At 39.0% G+C, this 25,944-nt stretch overlaps 1 protein-coding gene across 1 annotated transcript; it reads right to left on the minus strand.

Moving 5' to 3' along the window:
• Positions 1-7,438, minus strand: LOC140226920 (bile acid-CoA:amino acid N-acyltransferase-like). The gene is made up of 7 exons (XM_072307351.1): positions 7,141-7,438; positions 5,896-6,080; positions 3,928-4,136; positions 3,191-3,305; positions 2,626-2,710; positions 1,591-1,725; positions 1-1,112 (listed from the first exon to the last, which is right to left on the minus strand). Exons 1-7 carry the CDS (start codon positions 7,397-7,399, stop codon positions 967-969), a joined length of 1,134 nt encoding a protein of 377 aa, XP_072163452.1. The 5' UTR covers positions 7,400-7,438; the 3' UTR covers positions 1-966.
• Between the last annotated feature and the right edge of the window lie 18,506 nt (positions 7,439-25,944).

The following is a 25,944-nucleotide window of genomic DNA, read 5'->3' on the forward strand; positions in this document are numbered from 1 at the left end:
GGAAGAATTTCATGAATTTGAACTCTGTAATTGACCTATTGTGCACATTTTGTCCAATTATCTTATACTGTTATGTCCATAGCTTTCTACCTCTTCAGAAAAAGGATCTCAATCACGTGTTTGCTCTGTTCGACAAACTGTCCATTAGTAAAAAAGTAGATAGCTGTTTATTTGTATGAATCATTAAATTGAATATTTTACACATTTCAATATTCTCAATCTAAAAATATTTTCATCTTTATTTTCTATATAGTTGCATTAACATCTGCAAGTGTCTCAAGGCCAAATGTAATACAGGTTGATCGACATTTGCAAACTTGATGTGTGTTTTCATAGGAAAAGACGATGGTACGCCCTATGGCCATGTTTACGACATGCGTTTATTCATCAGTGAACCTGAAGAAAGGTAAAATCATAATGCAGGATTGCAGAATTCGCATCAAATGCGTAGAAAATATAGGCCTAACACCCAGTCCAGAGCAACATATTGTGCCATTCCATCCTTACACGTATTGTAAGAAAGATACAGTAAGACTATAGGGTGTATTTGGCTGCCAGATTTCGCATCTTATCGTCAAAATTTGCTTATAAGCTCCACGCTTTGAATGTACATTACGCCATCTTCACATTTTGACACTGTAATACTTTACATAAAGCAAAAGTTTTACATGTATTTCATGATTATTTCAGACCAGAGGTACAAGAGGTATTCGTGATGTGTGGCAGTCATAGGAAGCATTGTCATCCGGCATCATAATAATGGACCATTGGCTGACTTCACTGCTGGGACAATGTTGGAGGACTCGAAAATCAACCTACTGACCCCCGTCGATCCACTCATGTCGCAGCATTTTCATTGACCCAAGGTGGTGACGGAAGAAGTTGATAGACTTTCTTCAAGCTGTCTCCGGCATCATGATAATGGACCTTTGGCTGAAGTCACTGCTGGGAGACTCGAAAATTAAACTACATTTGATCCCCGTCGATCCAATCATGTCGCAGCATTTTCATTGGCCCAAGGTGGTGACGGAAGAAGTTGATAGACTTTCTCCAAGCTGTCTCCTGCGCCTTGCAATGAACAGTCCTCTCTCCTCCCCAATTTACATAAGTAACTGTAAATGAGTGAGGCGATATGCAAAGTGTTTCCGTTCAATTACTGTCACGCGCATCTAGTTTGTTCAAAAAAAGTGTGACATCTTTACAAGTTGCATGATATTATGAACTATTTATCACTGTTTATGACTATAGACGTCTTTGTATTTTGCCAGTTACCCGTTCAACAATTTAAAGCTACTTTCACCCTAAAAAAAAAAAAAAAAAAAAAAAAAAAAAAACCCTCCGACTGAGTGGTATGAATTGTTACTGCTAGCGAAGTCGACCTAGGGACCTCATCAGTGAGAGTCAGTGGTCTAATATTCTATTCCATTCCATTCCATTATCATTCAATGGGCCAAGAACAGCATGTAGAGTACCAGACCTTTGTCCACCTGTTCAGAATGACGATTTGTCAAAACTAAGTTACAAGAGAGTGTTCATTCATTCTTAATTGCCCTCGAGGAATATCGGAACACGCCGCGAACCAATTCTTACCTTCTGTGAAGTCGGGCATGTACAGGCGTGACTGGGTGCAGAGTGGCAAGAAAGGACTCAACAGCAAATGGCCGGCCCCAGGTAGGTGAGTGATACTCAAAAGGTGACCCTTCCCTGCTTTTCTTAGTCGATTTGCTACCTATAGATAACAATAATTAGCATCGAAATCCCAGATGAGTCTTTTGTTTGAAAATATAGCAGTTCTATTGGGCCTTAGTCTCTGTATACATGAAATGGATATTCGATTCTGTAGTTCATAAAGCTCTGGAAGAGGTTCATCTGATTGGTAAATCTCTGATGAAAGCAAATTTCATTAGTTCACAATCAATTAGGTGAGCAGAAAACAGTTATGTAGGTGAAAGCTCACACAAGGACCGTAAAAGGTTGATTGTAAACTAATGAAATTCGCATTTATCAATGTTAACAGCTGGTGTCGAATTTTACGAACAGAATATCATTATCATTTTCGGTAAGTATTGGTTTGCTTATATTCATACTGCTTTATATGGTCCGACCACTATACACGAAATCCTCGGAAACTCAGAAGGGAAGCAAATATGAGCTGCCAGTTATATGTCTTTTTATGTTACTAAAGTATGAGTCACATTTAACCGATTTCACCAAAGGTTAAGGATATCTTTCTTTTAAGAGGAGATTACTTTTATTTAGAAATAAAAATATCTCCTCAGGTGATCAACTCTAGAGCAAAGATCAAAGAACAAAAACATTCCCCACTCCTCCCACCACAAAAAACAACACTCATACACAAACAAAACAAAACAAAACACACACAAAAAAAAAAAATGTGTGTCGGTTCTTTAAAGACGCAATCTGCCAAGAACCATGAAATTTCAGAGAATTCTATCAAGGTCACTGCTAGCGCACTTATGATACATAAGGATACAAGCCTAACAAAAAAACAAACAAACAAACAAACAAACAACAAAATACCTCACTAGTTTTTAACAGAGAATTTTGCCAAGTTAATGTTCCACTCGAGGATCTCTTTCCAAGGTAAAATCTAGAGCAATTTACCTACCCTAGTCAAACATTTTTCCGATGGGCACTGCTGGTCGTCTCCACAAACAATAAGAAGGAGAGGACATGATATGTTTTCAGCCTGTCAGAAGAAAAAATGACCAGTAAAGAGGATCATGATTAGGGATAATAACCCAAAACAGTTTAGCGTTTATTACTGTAAGAATAAAATGCATGGAGATTCTTATTTCACAATCGTAACATGATTTGCAAAGATTTCAGCAAAATGCCGTTTCATAAAGATGGCTATTACTTAAAGTCTTCTGGCATAATGGTGAAGGATTCAGTCAGAAGCAGTGCAAAACAAGAGAATAATCATCAAGGTACATATTTGTCATCGATAGTTATGTACTACCTATACATACGGGAGTTATGAGCTGCTTATGTTGGATTTATAACCATACCATAAACCCCTCACCTGTCTCAGTGTGCATAATCAGTGAATATAAAGACAAGATTTTATTGATAATCAAAGTGGAACAATGTATTTGATATCTGCAGCAGAATAAAAAACAACACCTGCTGATGAATACAAAACTTGATAACACACGTAGTCACTTACCTGTGGAATGATTTTATCGCAGGCGTCCTCGTCAAAAATTGGGTGATCGAATTCGAAATTAGACCATTTTCTTCCGTCCTCCCCTTCCCGAGCTGTCGAATAATCACTTACAACCCTGGAAGTTCAACAGGGGAGACAGACAAAATTACAAACGAAACATGGTGACAGCAATGATAACAGTCAAGATGAGTAAGAAAGAATGAGTAAGTTTATTACGATGTAAGAATAGAATAAAAATGTAATAAGAATATGAAAAATAAGAAGATAATTATGAAAGACATAACAAATGAATATTCATTAATTGGGGTCATGATTTAACCATGCCTGCACACAAGCTGAATATGAACTTCAATTCCATGGATTTGATATAATGATGAATTTCAAATTTCATTATATCAACAGTACAAGGTAGAGAAGTGTTTGATTGTAGAAGGTCATTTCGAATTTTTAAGAGAACGGATAAAGTTTTTTTTTTTTTTATCTACGTTTGTTATTTTAGTGATTACACATTATTTGGGTTCATGGAAAAGAAGGATTTTTAATGCATCGAGTAAGGCCTTTGATTCTATAGAAGCTGTAAAAGCTAAACACGGCCATATCTATCGCATTCAATTCTTATCTTGTGTAAATTTCGAACACCTTCTACACAGAATTGCTTGAAGTGCTTGCTGTAGTCATATGACAAACACAGGTAGACAAGTATAGTCCACTATTCAACTCCATGTAGGCCTACTCACTCCGTCTTTACAGCTACTGATCCGTCTGGGTTTTGGAGTCCAAGACCAACCAGTGTGTCCACACACCTTTGCAACACCATACATCGTATTGGAAGGTCAGAGAGGCGTGACAGGGTGTGCAGTGCGAGAGTTCCTCCGAAACACGCTCCGTTAATCCCAATCCTCGCCTCGTCAAGGCGTGGATGACTTTTGACGAACTCTATGATATCCTTGAAAGAGAGGAATGAAATACACGATAATTGAGTAAATCTTGTGAATTGGATGAATTTAACAACAAAGCATATAAATAAGTCCGTGTCTGCATTTTAAATGATAATGAAGGAGGTAAAGGGTCGAATGAAACTGCATTGAACATGCAACAAGTGAGATGCACTCATATACTAACAATTTCATGAAATTTGATAAGAATAGTTCACAAATATAAGTTTTTGTAAAGAACGTATGGCCCTTTTCACATTCCTATAAAACATTTCTTTAACTTGTAAATAGAGCGATTGTCAAAACCCTCTAAAACATTGTTCATCACAAAGTAATATCTAAATTGACAACACATTTTGAACAAATCATAGATAATGTTTGTGTCTTACGTTGGAATTTTTTTTTTTTAACAGATGCCGTGCTGTGCACATTTAATGACTTTTCATCAGTTCCATCTTACTTTTCTCTAGTGTAAGATACGGAATTAAATTCAAAGCTGCAAATGAAATAAAGGATGAAAATTTCTGCAGTTAATTTTACTCCAGAACCGTTGCCCTATTTCATAAAAGTTGATATGATTGCAACTCTACATGGAATGGCAATACCCAATAAAGCCAGTTCACAGTTAGCTCATGGGCACATTGGTACAAATGTCCTTAACTCGTCGTCAAGCAGCACGATGCATATTAAAGCATGCCCACAATTTATGGAACTCACAATCAAACGAACAAAGAATGAACTTGCACAGAGCAGGTGACAAGAATTGACACTTCGGCAGGCATTCATTTCATCGTTTCGTGTTGAATGCATAAACAAAGTCTTTCTACTAACATTGCTGAATATCAGGCTTGCTGGCAGGTGGTACTAGTACTGTAGTAAGTGCCATTTACAAGGGTTACATGAATAATCATTACATCAGGGATGCCCATCTCAGTGAATTCAAAGACAAACACGCCTGATTGTTTTTAACGACTCTATGTATGCTACATCAATTCAGTCTTAAAGGACAAGTTCACTTTCATAGACATGTGGGTTGAGTGAATGGATCAACATTAGTAGAACACATCAATGAGAGTTTGAGGAAAATCGGACAATCCGTTCAAAAGTTATGAATTTTTGAAGTTTCTGCTCAGTCACGGCTGGCTGAGGAGACTACTATAGCTTGTGATGTCATATGAGTACAACTATGTAAAGAAAGTATAAAGAAAATTCAAGATATTCTAACTTTTCTCACATAATAAAAGAACACTTGACTTCTTTCTTTCAGAGGTCAAGGGGAATAATATTACCCCAACATAAGTCAGTAACAAGTAGAGGAAATGTGCACTTTATTCAAAAAGTCAAGTTTTGTGAAATTCTCTTTTTGTTTTCCTTATAGCGTTGTACGCATGTGGCATACACTGTAGTAGTCTTCTCCAGCAGTGATTGCGCAGATATTTTAAAAATTCATAACTTTTGAACGGATTGTCGGGTTTTCCCCAAACTTTCACTGATGTGTTCTACTAACATTGTTGCCTTCACTCAATCCACATGTACATGAAGGTGAACTTGTCCTTTAAGACTGCGAGTGTGCATCAGTGCAGTATGAATGAATGCCCTTACTTGTACTACTATATTTTTACTCTTCCACGCGTTTCCCTTTGGTAACAGGTGTAGAACCTTCATACAGGATTCATAAGAAGACAGGTAATATAAAAGATTCCTTTCAAATCGACTTCTTTTAAGGTTTAGTTTATCTTTAAATCCAGCGATACATACATGGTTACTCACATAAAAAAGGCCCATGTTGAAACAGGCTGTAGTGTGGTCACGTTCTATGTCCTCTTTGACCGAGTTGAAGTAGTGAAAATCGAAGACAGCAAAGCCGTGAGATGACAGAAGGACGGGCCTGTCCTTCACATTTCTCGGGGCCATTCCTGGCATGTCAATGATGAAGGGAAGAGGTCCCGATACGACTGCATAATCAAAAGTGTCAGAAATATTTTGTCAACGTCACAATCGCGAAATTGTGTCTATAGTAAGGGCTCGACACTAACCGTGGCCCAGTGGCCCGGGGCCACCAAAAACGCACGTCGGGCCACCAAAATTTCAGAAATGAAGAATTTGGTGGCCTGTTCCTGCCACCACAAAAAGGTCGGATGTTTGCCTTTGGGCCACCAAAAATAAAAGTAAGTGTTGAGCCCTGATATAGTGTATATATATATATATATTTTTTTTATATTTTTTTTTTTAACACAGTGGTCAGGTTTCACTGCAAGAGCACATATCACTCTGATGATTCGATTCATAACTATTCATTTGTAAATACTGAACAATCCTCTCTCTGACCAAAGGCAAAACCGTTCTCTGTTCAAGAGAGAACAAGTCTTCTGACACACACTTCATGCAACTGGATCGATTTCTATATACGAGTCCACAACAACTGCTGGATGAGATACATTTGATACGAACATTTTTCGTCAACCTTGTTTTTCGTCAGTGGCTGGATGGTAAAATGCAACTCCCTCCCATTCTCAAATTGACGTCAGTAAGAAAGGTAAATCAAAAGACAATAACAGTAGTAACAGTAGAAGTTTCAATATATAAAGCAAATTTTTAAGTTTCTAATGCATTCATGATGATAATATCATTATTGGTATAATTTTAGAAGTATGCAAATTGATCATTTCGATCATTCCATCGCCTCACAAACCTCTAATTAGCCTGTAAATGACAATCACTGTAAGTCATTTGTTTTGCCAAATAATTTAATGTCTAGCAACAACATAGTTCTGTCCCTTAAAAAAGCATAGTTGCTGGATTGTTAACAGCTCTACAAATCTTAGAATGAAGAACTTGATATTCTCTTGAATAATTAAAAATACTGAAGGAAAAAATGGAAGACGTGTGAGACCATGACGTCATCTCCTCTAATTTGCATATTTTACACAATCTACATTCTGCTTGTATGAAACCGTAAACCGGATCAGACTTTCGCTTTCAAGTGGTATATCATAATTGAAGAAAGATAGCTACCTTCTTGCCGAGGTAAGTAAAGTGTCCCTTCGGCTGATCCACATTTTATTGATGATATTTCGACGTTTGGAGCAAGGAACAACCTTTTTACCACCCTTGAATCGAGTGCATAATCCGTTTTACTGGTAGTACCCCTCTTTTCGCCGTCACAAATGTCGAATTTGTAGTTCCAGTGATGAATGGTTGAGTCAAGCTTGCTAAGAATGGCCAGTTTCTTGGCAGATGCATTGTCTGGAACGACACTCCACAACAGTCCCATTGGTTCGATTCCAGTGTATGTCCCGCCAAGGGACGGCTGGGAGTTTACTGCACTTTAATATATTGATAATTGCACTTGTAATTGTGATTATATTATGATCATGCATTCTAAAACTTGAGCAAATCGCTTCTCCACCCATCAGCTCCGTCTTTAGGTCTGATGTCCTACGTGTCAGCAACTCTTGCATGATAACTTTAAATAGAAAGACCATCTAAACACTAAACAAAAAGTAAGTTCCCCCTAAAACAAACCTCTGTAACTTACGAATCAGGAACCTTTGAGGAAATATGAATACATGATTATGTAGCTGTATTTCTCGGCTACCTTTCATGTGAAATTCAGTGGATATCACTTGGTCACGCTTGAGTGAGCATGACTTAAAGTCAAAATGGTCACTTTTTGAAGTTCACAAGCCCAATTTTGCAACTTTGATTTGGTGATATCGGAACAAATTTCAATTTTCCAGGATAAAAAGGCATGCAACGTAAGATTTATGTGCTTCTTATCGTACCATGTGACTTGTGCACAAAATTTCACGGTTGAGTGAACACGGGGTGAAAATTACCGATATGGCCGATTTGACATGTTTCTCGTGGTAATTTCTGTCAATTGAGATTGAATTCGTATGTTGAACAGTTTTTACACACAATTCACGTAATTTCACGGTTGAATGAGCACATTAAAAACAAAGAAAAATAACAATTTGAATTGTGCAGTAAGAATTGCGATAATTTTGCGCACTGATATCAAGTGTTTAATGTTTTTTGTATTGCGTTTGATACCACTGTGCATACAGTAATCACCTGATATTTCAGTCACGCTTCAATGAGCATGTGGGGCTGGAAAACCCATTTTACCCTATATAATAAGAAAGTATTCATTGTTTTTTATGTTTTAGTTGCAATGTTGGGAAATTACTCTGATTTCAATGAAAAAATAACATTTCAATACAAAATTACATAGTGACATGCTTCAGTGAGCACATATTAAGATGAGCAAAGTGTGCGGGTCAAAACCATTTTTCATGGCTGAAATTCCCATAAGATTTACATTTGTTTTGTTTATGAAGACGTATTCAGCGGTGTTATCGGATAGAGCCTAAAAAGTGAGTGAAGATGCTACCCAATCTGTGTTATATTGCCATAACGATCGCATAATAGTCAACCAACATTCTAAGCAACTAACATTACCATCACAATCATCAACACCACATGAACAACAAAGGCCACTATCTCACCACAATCAATATCTGTCTCCAGACTCTCAGTACATATTTGCAGCATGGGAGGATATTGATGTTTAACAAAAGTGAAATTTGTTACCATGTCAGTGACCAATTGCATTTATTTTCCCTTGAGTTAATGCATGACTTCATGACGTCACAAAGACATCAAGAACTTAATGCCAAAATCAGTATTCAGTAGCGAGGACAAAGGCCCGGAGATTTAATTTGCATAATTTCTCATCTCTGCCCCAACAAGAGAATGTCATCAAACTAAAGGCAGACCAATTTCCCAGGAATACTTCAATATTTAATCAAAGGTAGCCATGGATTATAAGGGGAGTTTCCGGCCCCAGGTACCCTTTGACGTGTAAAATCTTGAAGGAATGCCAAGGATCACTGAGACATTTATATCGATCCTAAAACGCAATAATGAAATGTTTTTCAGTTGATTTTGAATGCAGAATATCAAAGCAACACCTGCTGGATGATTTCAATAAGATAAATCATTGTTTCATAATGTGGTCATTCAACCGTAAAATAAACCACATTGCATGCATAAGCCATTGTTAGCTTTCAAAAACATAAATTCCTCCTCTTCACATGAACTTACCATGGGGATTATGGCCAAACTGCCAATTTTTCATTATGTAGGGTACAAAAAGGGTTTCCGCCTCACGTGCTTATTGAAGCGTGACTGAAATGTCAGGTGGTCACTGATATGCGTATGGGTATTAGCACAATATAAACAAGCATCATACAGTTGATATTAGTGCGCAAATTATCATAATTCTTACTGCACAATTTAAATTGTAATTTTTTCTTTGTTTTTAATGTGCTCATTCAACCGTGAAATTATTTGAATTGTGTGTAAAAACTGTTCAACACACGAATTCAATCTCAATTGACAGAAATTACCCTGAGAAACATGTCAAATCAGCCATTTTGGTAATTTTCACCCCGTGTTCACTCAACCGTGAAATTTTGTGCACAAGTCACATGGTACGATAAGAAGCACATAAATTATACGTTGCATGCCTTTTTATCCTGGAAAATTGAAATTTGTTCCGATATCACCAAATCAAAGTTGCAAAATTGGGCTTGTGAACTTCAAAGTGACCATTTTGACTTCAAGTCATGCTCACTCAAGCGTGACCAAGTGATATCCACTAAATTTCACATGAAAGGTATAGCCGAGAAATACAGCTACATAATCATGTATTCAGATTTCCTCAAAGGCTCCTGATTCATAAATTACAGAGGTTTGTTTTAGGGGGAACTTACTTTTTGTTTAGTGTTTATATTATCAAAATTGACGCATGTTTTTTTTTTTCTCATCTACAGTAGATCAGTACATGATTGCAAGAGTTTTCTTTTGTTCTTGTCACGTCATCAATGATGGGGTAACTTTGTACACTTTGTTTTCCTAAGTAGGCACAGCGTCGTTGCTCACCCACATTCAAAAAATTGGAAAAAAAATATTTTGTAAGTATAAGCTTTAAGTGTAAAATCACTGGGTGATAGGTATTCCGTATAAACTTTACACTCTTTGACATTCCTTTAGTAGAACCACACAAACATACACAAACCACCGCCACTTTAACAACCATCATTTACCTAGTACACATGGACATTCATAATTTCGATAAGTAATGCATGTCTCTGTCTGTGTCAAAACTCAAAAATGTCCCCAAAACATTTTAAACATTCCGATTTCTGATTTGCTCTTATGATCTCCCAGCAGGTCGGGGGCAAAACACAACGCATAAGAAGAAACAAGGTAATGGTACCAACAGGCATGTTGGTATTCAAATGCACCGGGATATAAGCATTTATGATGTAATGTTATTCATGCAATCCTTATTAATGCTGCTTTCCAGCACATCCACCTGACAGCGAAAGTGGTATTTGGCAATATCAATAGAAAGAGATTGTTAATAGATTCAGTGCAAAATAATGACATGGATGCTTTCACAAATGTTATTGACAGACCATTCTGGTCATCTGGTCTACGCAAATTTATTCTTGGTTTGAACAGGATTGATTAATCCCATAAATTGTTATGTGAACCTTATGCATTATGTTTGCTCTGAAAACGAGTGAAGTGAACCTAAAAACCTACTGAGAAAGAAGAAAAGTCATTCGTACCAACGTTCCCATGAGCTAACTCCAATATTATTAATCAGTGCATAGAAGTAGCCACGATGAAATCATGGGTATATACTCGGGCAGGATTCGAAGCAAGGACCGCCTGATCACCGCTGGCGGCTTATCCACTATTGACTTATCCACTCAAGTAGATAAGACGCCTACTACCAAACACGGATTAATTCGGTTCTTATTCATTATAATATACTATGTCGATGCAGGGCAAATTTGTCGATCAGTTGTAATAAACGTAAGTACATACCCATTCATTTTAACCTAATTTTAATATACCCATACAGTTTTAAGGACACTCTTCTCTTACAAATTCCAACACGCATAACAAAAATAACATTGGAAGATCGAGCATTTGCCTGTGCAGCTTCCAGACTGTGGAATTCCCTACCATTAGAAGTCAGGAAATCCCCACCTGTAGCAGTCTTTTAATCACGACTCAAAATACATCTTTTCATTTGACTGTCTATTATCATCGAGTACATCAGAAGCTTTTGCAGCGCAGAAGAATATGTGTCTATAGGCTTTGCGCTTCATAAATTGATTTATTATTATTATTATTATTATTATTATTATTATTATTATTATTATTACATTGTATTCCAATTTGTACTCTACATGTAATATGGCACACACCTGATACTCTTCCATCCCCATCAGCCTCGTAGAGTGCGTGGGATTCGAACCCAAACCTGCCACATTCGGACCTCACTCGGGCCCGTAGGACGACACGCTGTCCGGGTCGCAGCCCGCAAGCACTAATGTCCATGTGTTCATCCATGAGACCAGCTTCAGGGAGGACACTGAGGATTACTCGTTGAGGTACCGTGGTGTGATAGTAAGCCTCACGTTGCAACATAAACGGCTTTGAAATATTCCATCTTTCGAAGAGTCCAACCAGCCTTCGCATGAACAACGCCATTTTCCTGCACTTACTCTTACGTTAGCAATGGTCGAAACCTTCGAAGAATGAAGGCCTGAATAAAGCGGCATGACAATGTACTTTAACCTAACAGTACCAAACCATTCCTCGCATGACACGAAGCTCCCTCCCCCCTCTTATCTGGGGTACAGTGTTTCATAAAGATTGAATCAATGACTTGCGTTGTCATATTTGACTTTGTACCCTCGTAATCTCTTGCGCTGAAATTATTTTTCAAGTACACCGGTATAAAGAAGTAGGCCTATGTAAATACCTCAGACATTCGATATACTTTATTAAATTAAATTTTGTTTTTTCTTTGTCTTTTCCCTTTCATTTCTTTCTATGCTTGATCATATTCCATTTCTGACTGTGAAGGGAGACATTAAAAATACTCTTTCCTTCAGGATCTTTTTTGAGACGCATGGGAGAGGCCAGGTGACGACTGCGAATAGAACAGTGACACCCCGGATAGGTTTGGCATCAGGGAAGGCTACCCTGGTGGCTATGGCAAGCAAATAACCGGCCCCTCAGAGTTACCGGTTTTAAGTGTGGCCCATTTGCGGCGTATAGGGCTGTGCGCCAGGGCTGAGGAGTGGCAGTGGGAGGGGTTTTCACCCCTATTGGTGAGCGTGTGCCCACTTGACTGAAAGGCTACTCACCCGCCTCATCCGCTTTTTCTCATTGAGTCGTGCTGAATAAGAATCCATACTGGATTCTGAAAGGGCGGGTACTTTGACTCACGACAATGAACAAAGATCAAGCAGAGGGTCAAGAGGGTGTGTGTGCGGGATGCGGGAGGAGGTTCAAGGGGAAGAGAGGTGTGGCAGTTCACAGAGCGAGAACGAGCTGTGGAAGAGTGGCAGTAGGGCATGACTGCACCAGCACTGAGCTGGGTGAGACAGTGGGAGGTCCCAGTCAGGTTTCAGACCACAGAGCTGGAGACCCTCAACATGCTCTACATGCTGTGTTTGAGCGGAAGGAGCCGATTGCATGGCCACCGGCGAGAAGTGATAAGCGGGAGCTTTTTGACATCAAGCTTGCGGGAGTTTTGAAAGTGGAATTGGCTGGGAGTGTTGAAAAGAAGATGCGTATGTTTGAGGGTTTGTGTTACGAGGCTTGTGCAGAAGAGTTTGGGATAGAATTTATGGGCAGCAGAGACAGGATCTGCATGGATAGTAGGGAAGGCTTGGGGGTGGTGGGAATAGGGGGTGTAGAGAGAGTGTTTCTGGCAACGGCGTAAATCCGTACTGAGGAGTGGGGGGATGATTGGCGATAGTCACCATCACCATGATTACAAGCCCATAACCGGACCGGCGCAGCCCTGGGGGGGGGGGGGGGGGGGAGGGGGGGGGGGGAAAGCTTGAATATCTGTGCGAGAGAGCGGAGCGGCCTAGCGGGGGAAGGGTATGGGAGGGGGGTATCCCCCTCCCACATGAGGAAGATTTGGCATTTTCAGGCCTGAAATTCAGCGATCTGGTGAACACTTTTGGTGAAATTTGGAATTTTTTTTCTATTAAAAAACAAGTAAGAAAAATAAATATTCATAGATAATTGAATGACTACATCGTGGTATTTCAGCTCTTGCTCCGCCTGTGCGACATCACTGTGAAGGCCTACTAAATAGTAGGGCCTTTCACCGGCGCCCCTGATCGACGCCCCTGATCATCCCTGGGTATGCCCATAGATGTATCAGAGTCATCATCGTTTCAGGAATGATTCAGGAAATGGAGGGGGGTTCAATTATGGCGGTATAGTTTTTGTTATTGTTTGTTCGTTTTCGTACATAATTTGCAGATGGTCCCGAGTTGCTCGCTTCATAGCATGTTTACATGTAAGCCTATGCTATTGACGTTGTCAACGTCTGGACCATATGTCGATATTACTTTCTTTGCGAGCGAGCGAGCGAAGCGAGCGAGCGCTTGAGAAAATTATGTATACATTATCCTACAAGATAGAATACTGTCTGAAGGCGGGCGTACGAACGTCATGCAGTATGCCAAAATTGATACAATCACATTTCTGCTTCCTCCATTTTTTCTCAAATTTCAGGGGGGGGGGGGGGGATGATTGTACAGGCCATCCCCCCCTCCTCCATTTCAGGGGGGGGGGGGATATATCCCCCCATCCCCCCGGGATTTACGCCCATGGTTTCTGGAGTGAGGAGAGGTGATTGATGCCAAGCGTTTTCCTTTTTTTTGTCTTTTTTTTGTGATGTTTTGCTTTGTTTTGTTTTGTTTTGTTTTTTCTTTGAAATGCCATGGGGATGCTGTCAAGGGGATCCCAACGCAGCACCGGCCAGCCAGGGGGAGGTGTACAGCACTTAAATGGCCGAAACACTGGTGATCCCTGGTGTGCTGCTGACGACCCATGGCATTTGCGGAGTTAACATCTTTCCGTTTATTATCTTGAAAAATTGCAACTTGACCTTATAGAGGGATCTCGCTAGGCAGACTTTTGCATCGCAATTTGTGATGAGTGCAGAAGTGTAGAAAATTCTTCAACCATGACCGATAAATCTTAACTGGAAAAATCAAATCCACTTTGATGAACCAAGGAGCTATAGCTCCTTGGATGAACACAGCCGATGAAAGGTGATGACATTGGAAGAACGCTATTACTCGAATTTACCTTGAATGTATTGAGTAGCGATCAGTTCAGTTCAGTTCAGTTCAAATTTATTTCGTGTTTTTTTTTTCACAATGAAATAATATATAAGCATAAATCTCACTTTCTTCAGTGACAAAAATGATGCACGTAAATTTATACTAAGAAAACAATTATTAAAAACTTATAGTAAGGATACATTACAACGGCTGGTAAAGTAACGAAAGTGAAATAATTGTCAATATGCACTGTGTGAAAAAAAAAAACACAAAAAACCGGAGGGACCCACTAAAAGGCACAGCTTGTAGTATGTGGGGCCCGTCTTACGTAAAAATGTCTAAGCAGTTTCGCTTTCCTGTTAATAGGACGGAGGCGTGGGGACAAGATTGGCTGGCTGGCTGGCTTGCTCACTCCTGCCCAGCTGCATCGGGACCGAACGCTATTTTGGCCGAATACCGTACTCGTTTTCCCCTGGACGGGACGTTTCTCGGATTTGATCATGCGCATAAGCAAAGTTTGCACACGGCACGCTCAAATACCGGCTGCGTTGTGCTTGCGAAAACTCCCTAATATAAAGATGAACGCGGTGCATACTGATTCAAACAAGTACCTGTACGAACGAATTGTGCAAAGTTTGATGAAATAGAATATCGAAATAACTGAACTTTACAAGTCATGTCTTTACACTTATCCAACATTATTAAGAACTACACTTACAGATTGTACCATATCAATCGTATTTGCTGGAAGTGATCGAACAATGATAAAATCAGCTTTCCTGTGAGGGTATCGTTTCAAATATTTTCACAACGTAGGCCTACAGCTCAGATTTACATTCTTCACATATTTTTAAAAGGACTTACTTTCGTTTCATATGCTTTTTTTTTTTTTTTTTTTTTTGGGGGGGGGTGAAATTTCATTTTCATTTAATGAATAAACAAGTATAAATATAAACATAAATAAATATAGCCAACATTATGTTAGCGTTCGAAATCAGGCCTAAAAATGAATCTACACTTTGCTCCGAAAGACGGCGTGTCGAACACGTCAAACCCCAATCACAAGAGGCACAAATGCACTTGTGGATTTCTACTGTGCGCCCATAGAAAACCGACAGCTGTTTGAACGAATGCAGCCAATAGGAATTCATCTCTTGAACCTTCTTGGTCATTCCATGGAGCTATATTCCAATACCCGCACAGTAATCCGAATTTCAAGGGTTGCTTAACGCTTTTTGTGCTAGAGACTCTGTGGACAGTGCGTGCAATGCGCTGTGCCAGTCGGCACTCAGAGCACACAATATTAATCCCAAAAGGTTCGTTAGTCTTAAAGGGGCCCTGAAATCCAAATGCATGTTGATTTGTGTTGATTTATGATACCCTCAACATCACTTTTGCGGTGAAACGAATATCTAGAAACATTCCATATATTTTTAACGATTTTTACTTCTATTTTTCTTCAGATTACTTGGGAACGCCCACAAAAAAAAAAATAAAATAAAAAAAATCCTTCCAAACCAATATTCTTGAAAATGATCACATCTGTCAATCATTGCTGAAGTACTGAAATGTTTAACAAAAGACCTTGGAATGCACCTTCCTCTCGACTCAGCATAACTTGCATGTTTCTGTGATATTAATGTGACTTTTGGCGAGGGAACATGCAAGTTATGCTGAGTCGAGGGGAAGGTGCATTCCAATGTCTTTTGTTAAACATTTCAGTACCTTAGCAATGATTGACAGATAAGGTCATCTCAAGAATATTGGTTTGGAAGGATTCTTTGTGGGCGTTCACAAGTAATCCGAAGAAAAATAGAAGAAAAAATAGTTAAAAATATATGGAATGTTTCTAGATATTTGTTTCACCGCAAAAAAAAAAAATATGTTGAGGGTATCATAAATCAACACAAATCAACATGCATTTGGATTTCAGGGCCCCTTTAAGTTTCGTTATCACCATCAGGATAGACCATGCATACCAAGCTATTGATAACTTGGAGAGGCCACCAAGACATCACTAGAGTCACACATGGTTGTATCAAGAGCTATACATGTAAACAATCAAATAAACACCAAAATAGTCATATTGTAGATTTCAAGTGTGATAACTCATTTGAAGACGAATCTATTTTACTTTCGGATTTACGAACCCTCTCTGAGTTTGTTTGTTCGTTTGTTTCTTGGTTTTTTAACTCACGAATTTGATTGAAGGTTAAACGAGCCCTACTTCATTTTCGTTTTCACGAACTTCTTTTTCTGTTCGGTCGAACAAACCCCGTTCCATCATTGGACCAACCAGTACAATCGGACCTCATTTTGCGTTCGGTTGACGAACACATCCCATAAAGGTATACGAATTTTGTGTGTAGGCGTATACATGGAATAACGAGTGCTTCGGAGAACGGACCTACGAAAATAGCCATTTAAATAACAAACCTTTAATAACGAGCATGATCCTCATCAACGACTGATTTACTGAATGACGAGTAGCTTGCTGAGATTACAAACGAATTAGCAGCCCAAATTGTCACATTCATGTATAATTAACATACAATAACTAGTAAAATCAAGTTATCGTAAACAGTGGCTCATTCCAATGACTATTTGAATAATACACAGATAAGCAGTGCTGCAATCAATATTTAGCAGTCGCAATAATATCCAACCAGAAATGTCATCCAATTACGATAGGATAAGGGTGGGATTTCACGAAGCACGCGAACGATTTGCGAAGGACGCGAATGACAAAATCCAACATTCGGAAAAGTTTTTCTCCGAATGTTTTCCGACAATGAAGCCGAAAACTATTCTTGCGCAATTTGTGCGAGCTTTCCACGACGTATGTGCTAATGTCGTGTGTATCATTGCTAACGTACAGCATGTTACGTACACGAAGAACACGCGACGGAAATGCGAACAACGAAACATTTTCAATAATTATGGGAGAAAATGTACCCAAAGAGAGGTGGAAGCTGTCTTGAGTTGATTTTTTTTTCTTTCCTCTATTTCTCCTTTCTTTTTCTCTCATTTCTCTATCGTGTGCTTGCCTACATTTTTTCCTAGGACGTATCTCCACTAGTAAAGCATTTGATCTTTTTTTATTTTTTCTTTGCAGTTCCTCCAGCACATAATCTTTGTACTTGAAATAAAATTTTACATACTTCAGATTAATTTCAAGTGTATTCTGCGATTTTTTATATCAAACATTTCTTTCTCTTTGCTAGTCTTTTGTTAGTATAGTTGTTTTGAATTGTTTGATATTTAGGTGTATGCTACGATTTTTATTTGTAGAAAACGTATATGTCATACATCCCCCAAACGTGCGCTAAACGTTCGCGAGAATGTCTCAAAAGGTACGCGAACAGTTTGCGATTACGTCGTAAAATGATCGGAAAAACTTCGCAGATTTCGCGTAACATACCCGAGACATTCTCCAAAGTTTCGGAGTCTGTTTGGGGTTTCACGAACATTTTGAGAACATCGCGCGTGTCTTGCGAAGGTCTTGCGCATATGACGAGGCTTTAAAGACACTTTCGAGAACAATATTCACGAGCAAATCACGACCAAATGTGCGGAAAAGGTTCGCAGAAAATTTCAAACTTTTTTGAAATTCTCGCCGAAGTAAAAACGACATTCGCGAACAATTGACGACGCTTCCGAACCCTCACGTTCGTTTGGCGATCGTTTGCAGACCAAAATGCAAATGCTGGATTTTGCCATTCGCGTCCTTCGCAAATCGTTCGCGTGCCCCGTGAAATCCCACCCTAACGTATATCAAAATGAGCGTCACAATTGTGTGTTTCATAATAGATAGGAGCAAATGCACAATCAACGGGCCGAATGCATAAAACAAGCATTGCTTGTAAGCAATTGGTTCAAGTAAAAGCACAAGCTCGTGTAGCAAAGGTCTAGCTCAAGCAATAACGTTATTGCTTAAAGCCCAAAGAAAGTTCTGGTACCAATGTACGCCTGCAAAAGTTGTCAAATTTTGCTCCAAAATGTGAACGTATGCCTAGGAAATGTGCGGAATAACGCTGTAATAACAAGATATTCGATGGGTAACGACGAAAATGGGAAATATTAACCAAAAACGTTCAGTCTCAGAACTTACCCGAACGGGGTCCACCGAACTAAATTTAGTTCGGTGACGGGGTCAGGCTAGACTCGGACTCGGGGATAACTCGGCCTCGCTTTGCTTGACGGCGGGATGAGTTGTATTGGTTGTCCCTCTGGATTGTACAGCGTTGTACTATGCATATGGGAGCGGCCTGTATAAACTACATTGTAGCGTTCTGGCTACTCGCAGTAAGGCCAAAAAAAAAAAAAAAATTGTTGCATTGGCGTAACCCGCCCGACCCTAAAAATTCCGCCGACCCCATGTTTTTTTATTATTTTTTTTGCTATCGATATCAAATATCTTGTTGATTGCGATCGCGATCGCACAAACCCGGAAGTGGAAACGGCTCTGGGGATATCGGATGTACGAGGGAGAGATCTAGCATTCAGACTGCGATGTATTGTGCACAGTTTTGCCATAGGTTTCTTGTGTGGAGAACTTACACGAATCTGTATATGTGGGACTGTAATAGACATCGCCGTGTGCGATGAAAAGATCGTACATATGGGTCAATTTGCATCTATCTTATCTAAGTCAAAATAGTAAAATATGAAGTGAAAACATTCAGGATAGGGATTTCAACATCTTTAAATTCTGTGAAGGGGTATAATTCCAGTAATATCGGCCTCATAAATGATTTGTAGAATAGATGAACACAGCACATTCGGTTCAGCAGTTGTAACTGTTTACTGAGCTGAGCACGAGTTTTACACGTAAAATGCAGGTAGCAAAAAAAAAAAAAAAAAAAAAAAATTCCGCCCGACCGACCCTATTTGAAAATCTCATGTTACGCCAATGCAACAATTTTTTTTTTTGGCCTAATGGTCCGAGTTGTTACAACGCGCGCATCAAAAACCTCTTTGGCGCGCATGCAAAATTAGTGAGCGCCTCTCAAGCACCTCTAAAAACAATTAAAGACGCTTGATAAACAACAACAAAAACTTCAAAGACCGCGGCGTCTCAGCAACTGAGGTGATGTGCGTATACTAGTAGGCTTGAGGACCGCGCGCTGTCCATTTGTTTTGTACAGGATTAGCACTTAGCACTTTCCTGTCTGCTCATCAAGGCCTCGTTTGGTACCCGTAGTATAGAGTACTGATGAACATGGCGATCACGAACTGTGTGTAAATTGTCTGAAATAGGGTCGAGTGTTCCCTGAGACCGAGTTAGTCTGGAGCCTTCTGGAATAAAAGTCGGTCTACCGACTTTTATTATTTTTCTCAAAATACTCCAAAACGACTCATCATTCCGGCAGACCGCGTCAGCCAGGTAAGTTTCTTTGTAGACTCTTTCGATATATTGCAAGCAAATATGAAATGGTGCCAGACGGGTTCTCAGGCCCTTACCAGAACTTTGTTTTCACTTTAAATCCATATGCATAACCTTTTGACATGTCCATAGCCTATGTAACGATTAGAAATAATCGGTAACAACATATAGTGTATGTAGCCTATATGCATGGAATGTACGCATCTTGCACACAGTATATCTACCGAACGCATATTATCTTCTTTTTTTTTTTGAGAGAGAGAGAGAGAGAGAGAGAGCTAAATAAACTGTTAAACAAACCGTCATGTTTTCAAGGAGAACTCGGAGAACTGCTCGTTGACGTACCGAGGTGTGATATTATGACCCTTTTTTTTTGTACATTCGTGCTCAATACTCCCATGCAGGTAGTTCTAACTCCTGATCTTGAAGCAACTTCAGGGGGCATTAGTCATGAAGCATCTTGTCCGACAAAGTCGTCGGACAAATTTGCTCTCAGCCATTCAGATGCAAGGATTTCAATAGCTTGTAACAGTTTGTCAGAAAAATATCTGACCAAAATGCTTCATGAAATGCCCCCAGTACAGTAACTCATGCGCTTGTACAGATTTGGGATATGTCAAACTACGGCAGCACAATACATATTGTACTCTGGAGAACCGAAGTGATGATGTCATATTGAGCAGTCTTTTGTTATAGCTTGGGTTGGAACCAGGTGCGAGCATGGTTAGCAGCAATGGTGTTCACAGATATTCAGGTCAGGTGAGGTTGTTCAGAACAGTTTCCATTGCGATGAATGGCTATTCCATCACACTTTGGTACTCTTTATAATCTTACTGTGCCAATTTTAACAGCTCTAGCTTTTTATGTAGTAAACATGGGGAAATTATTGTTCGCTTTTGCTATTATTTTCCCCGCAATGATAACACACTGACTCTGAGCACTATAAAATAATTACAGATTCACTCATGGGAATGAACCTGGAATAGCCTTATCCATTCATATGTGTATAGCAGTCATGGCTTGCATATTTTTAGTTCATCTTACCATGCAATCCAAATGTGTATCTGTTTGTCAACTTTGCACCATGTTCAGAATCAACACTAATATAGTAAATCATGAATAATTTTAAGTGCTTTGCGCCGAATGCTGAAGTGCAGACGCAGCACAGTCCATTCAATTGGCTTGTGCCGAAAGGGTGGGTTGGGTGTTGGAGCGTCGCGTTAATGGGAACACCACCCTTCGTCCAAAGCCCCCCCCCCCCCCCGGTTTTGCCGAAAGGGTGCGTTGGGAGCGTTGGGTCGCGTCGCGTTGACTGGAACCCCACCCTTCGTCCAAAGCCCCCCCCCCCCCCGGTTTTGCCGAAAGGGTGCGTTGGTACTTTTTCTCATGTAATATTAAAAGACGAGTTTTGAATTTATATTCAACCTTCAAACAACCATTTCAAAGAGGCTATCGTCCGGATCGGTTTACACTCTATTACCACTTGGTCTGCAGCCAGTTGGTCTAGTCATCATTTCGTCCAATTACTGTTTGGTCTAATTGTTATTTGGTTTAATTACTATTTGGTTTACAGTCAATTCGTCTAATATAGCCATTTGGTCTATTTTTGGTCTATTATGAGTTGGTCTAATTCCATTTCGTCTAATCATCAAATGGTCTAAAATAAAAGGAAATTTGTCCAATATAAATTTGGTGTACACATCAATAAAAAGGGCCCCCCCAAAAAAAAATAAAAAAAATCGGCCAGTTGGTCATATAGACGAAACGATGATTGGACCAAATGGTACCTCATTCGACCAGGAGGCTGGCTATTAGACCAAATGACAATAAGATCAATGGTTATTAGACTAAATGGGTGTAGACTAAATGATGATAGATAGAGGCTAGACCAACTGGACAATGGACCAAAATTAATGATGTGTACACCAAATTTATATGGGACAAATTTGGTTTTATTCTAGACCATTTGATGATTAGACGAAATGGAATTAGACCAACTCATGATAGACCAAATCGGTATTTGATGATAAAAATTGGTGTTAGACCTAAAATAGACCAAATGGCTATTATTAGACGAATTGACTGTAGACCAAATAGTAATTAAACCAAATAACAATTAGACCAAACAGCAATTGGACGAAATGATGACTAGACCAACTGGTTATTAGACCAACTGATATTAAACAGTCTATTAGACCAACTGGCTGTAGACCAAGTGGTAATAGAGTGTAAACCGATCCGGACGATAGCCTCTTTGAAATGATTGTTTGAAGGTTGTTGTTGTTGTTGTTGTTGTTCATTTTCCATCTGTGAAGATGGCTGGATAGCCCATATTCAGGTTAAATATAAATTCAAAACTCGAGAAAAAGTACCAACGCACCCTTTCGGCAAAACCGGGGGGGGGGGGGGGGCTTTGGACAGAGGGTGGGGTTCCAGTCAACGCGACGCGACCCAACGCTCCCAACGCACCCTTTCGGCAAAACCGGGGGGGGGGGGGCTTTGGACGAAGGGTGGTGTTCCCATTAACGCGACGCGCCACCACCCAACCCGCCCTTTCGGCACAAGCCCATTCAATTTATCAAAACACACAACACAAACAGCGGCTGCGTACAATAGCGGGAACGCATGTTTTGCTTAATGCAGCAGGCCGCGACTTATGTACTTGCGATTACTCTTTAACTATTCAGTTTTAAATAGTAGTTACAATCAGACGATGATCTTTTACAATCTAAACTTGAGGATAAGTTCTATGGGGCGCCAAGTGTCGCACGGTCAAATTCGTTACAAAATGACTTAATTTTCTTTTTTGAATCTTTTTTATATTGAAAGATAAAGATGTACATGGGTGATTTCAATATTGATCTTATGAAATGTAATTCCCCAATCATTTCACAAAACATCGTAAAAATGTTAATGTTAGCTTCCTTTTTACCATTAATTTCAAAGCCTAATCGTGTCGCCGACCAATCAGCTACTCTCACAGATCACATATTTTGCAATATTATTGCACTTCCAGAGTCTGGAATTGTTTTGTCCGACATCTGCGACCACTATCCCATATTTACACAGGTCCCAATTAATGTAATGGCAACAAAAATAATAACCAGAAACGACGTAAAATCACGACAGAGAAATTGATTAGTCTTATATGTATATAATACTGATAATGTTCATTTGCCTCATGCTTATTTATCAAAAATCATCACCTCTGAAATCGATAATCATACACACGGATCCACAATAAAAAATTCATGTTTATCCTTGAATACACATATTATTAACTATAGAAATGTCGCTATGGCGACTGGTATGCCTCCGCCATAATGCATGATTCTCCTAATACGTCTAGATAGTACATGTGGACAATGTGTGATTACATTTTCACAAAATTGGCAAAATGTTAAAATGACAAGTTTGTCACAAATGTGATGAATGCTCACCTTCCTTGACCTAGGTTTAATTGGATAAATAGGAGAGCATGTATTTGGGATTTACAGACTTTAACTTGACTTTGACCCATTCATACGTTTCTGCATTGAGAAATTTTCAAGGTATGGAGAAAAAGTGCAATTTCTGTATTAAATAGTAATTTGTTACCATTTTCATCTGGCCTTTGACCCTAAAATTCATAGCTAATCACTGTCATTTTCATTTTTTTTCATTCATTTATTTTTCATTTCCAACAAAAACATATAAATATATTACACAAATTGAATACAGTACATAAATTTCATTATACAAAGTAAAGGATAAGTTTACAGAAAACTTGTAAGTATACGAAAATGTTGGAAATGGGGAGGAATGCTAAAAAGTAGAAGCAGGCAGAAGATGCATAAATATGTAGTACGTTTCAAGATAACTTGAGCCACTTCCTATATATGGAGGAAAAACTTAGTTCAGCACTTTCGCTTGATCTTTGACCTTTTGACCTTTGAGGCAAAAACAAAAGAAAAAAAAAAACTTCCCAGAGAATCTCTATTAGGTTAAACATGCATACACCTAGTGTAAAAAAAAATAATAATCCTGCTGGCATTGCATAAACATGAGGGAAATATTCAGTAAAATTTTGAAGTGTTGCCCTTGACCTTTGACCCCTGACCTTTGACCCCATGAACCATAAATTCTCTAGATAATCACTGCCACTCAGTACATGTATGAAGAGACCTTTAACAATTTCCAAGGTACAGAGAAAAAAGGTGAAGTTTTAATATTTTTACTTGACCTTTTGACCTTTGACCTTTGACCTCATGACTCAAACTTTCACCAGAGAATCTTGAGTAATACATGTATACACTAAGTTTCAAGAAAATATCTTCAGGCATTGCATAGATATGATGGAAATAGTAAAATCTTATGTATTTGACCTTGACCTTTTGACCTTTGACCTTGAGCATGTGCACCCAAAAGTTGATAGGCACAACTTCACCCCCTAATACACATACATGCCAAGTTTCATTAGGATACCTCAAAAGGTTTTGATAGTTACCTTGTCCAAAAAATTCATTACGGACGGAAGGACGGACGGACGGACGGACAACCCGAAAACATAATGCCTCCGGCACCACTTCGTGGCGGAGGCATAAAAAAAGTGCCTTTAGGTCCTGAAGGGACGAGCTAGGAACATAGAGCTGCATTTACATATCGTATCATACAGCTCTATGGCTAGGAATTACAAAAGAATCCCACTTTTGATCTTTGATAGTTAAAAAACAACAACATAAATTTTATATCAGATAAGACTATCATTGATATGAGTAATAGCTGAATAGTGTACAGCTTATAGTTGAAAGTGATTTGAATATGAAAGCATAAATCAGTTTCATTAAATCCATGATTAAGTTTGAAGTATGAAGGTTCCAGATTTTTGTCAAATTTCAACCCTCTGCACAAAACGCGAACTTTACACAGGAACCAATGATTGGTATTATGTTTGTGAGTGTGTGCTTACAATGACCCTGAACAATGGACATGAATACCACCTTTCAAAGAGATCTGCTGACTAGGCTTCTGGTCTCTTGCTCCACGGCACATGAATGCTTTATTAATAATTCATGATGGATTGCCCTGGGCACTGCTAGTTTGAATTGATGGTAAAGGGTGAAATGCATGAACATGGAAAAAGTAAGCACATGTTTCTATGTTCTCGCAAACACTACATTTCGGGATGCATAAAGACTAGCTGTGATTGTGGTATTCCTCATGAATAAAGTATAAAGCATTCAAATCCTCGCCATTGTCTAGGACCATTGTCTAGGTGTTTAATCACACACTCCCAAACATGTGTGTTCAATGATTGTGATATTGATATCTTGCACATCAATATAAAATCATGATCATAGTTTCCTTACAAAAATACAAAAATATCAATTTAACACTACAAAACAGTAAATTTTCAATTTTCATAATCAGATGCTGCCCCCAGGAAAATGCTTGGAAAGTGTTCATCACATTTACCTTTAGATTTATTAAATAATGAAACCATTTTTATCATTTTCTGTAATATAAGTTAAATGGTGTGTTTCAAAAATTTGATTTTTAATATCGGTTTTTGTTATATATTTCAAACGTAGGCGTACAGTTTTTGAGGCCAGTTGGTCATCAGAAATAGAAACAGGCATGACTCAATATCTCTTGTTGGAAGTTATCATTTTGTTTTTAATTCAGAATGTGTGTTATAGAGAATGTGTTGCCGCTTACTCTGACATAACGTATGTGTGTAATTACAATGGGATCTCAAATGTTGTCGTCAACTTCCCATCCAACGGAGAGCATGCATAAACAACCATGCACAGGTGCAGTAAAATATGAACCATGAATACCATTGACCGAGCTATGACCTTACTTCAGGGAGGCCCCTATTCATGGTATATAGTATGGTATACTATTGTACAATTGTACTTTTGGTGTATAGTCACGTACGCACATCATGATATCACGCAAGATTCCACGCAGTCTCAACCAGAAGCGCACGCAGTGCACCTTTTGTCTCACGGAGTGGCAAGGTCAAAAATGTGAACTCCCCGTAGTCGTACTTGCCAAGTGCCGGTGTGGTAAAAGTCGCACGGAAGACTACTACGTACAGTTCATCTTGTCTAGTCAAGGGTCCTACCAGGGAGGTGTCTCACCTCCCTGGTCCTACTGATGCGCCCTTTGGTGATTATAGCTCTCACTAATTTACACCATTCACCCATTTTGATCATAAATCATAAAACAATCTGTTGAACGTAAACTTACACCATATTGCGTCTG

This window comes from Diadema setosum, chromosome 4, assembly GCF_964275005.1.
Source record: "Diadema setosum chromosome 4, eeDiaSeto1, whole genome shotgun sequence".
NCBI classification, from domain to species: Eukaryota; Metazoa; Echinodermata; class Echinoidea; order Diadematoida; family Diadematidae; genus Diadema; species Diadema setosum.

What these genes read in the sequence shown, in the direction of transcription:
- LOC140226920 (XM_072307351.1), bottom strand. Translation starts at nt 7,399, where the DNA reads ATGGGACTGTTGTGGAGTGTCGTTCCAGACAATGCATCTGCCAAGAAA. An exon ending in TTACTTACCTCGGCAAGAAG is followed by an intron (nt 6,081 to 7,140) that starts GTAGCTATCTTT and finishes TTGATTATGCAG; the next exon opens with TCGTATCGGGACCTCTTCCC. An exon ending in AAAATGTTTGACTAGGGTAG is followed by an intron (nt 1,726 to 2,625) that starts GTAAATTGCTCT and finishes ATCTATAGGTAG; the next exon opens with CAAATCGACTAAGAAAAGCA.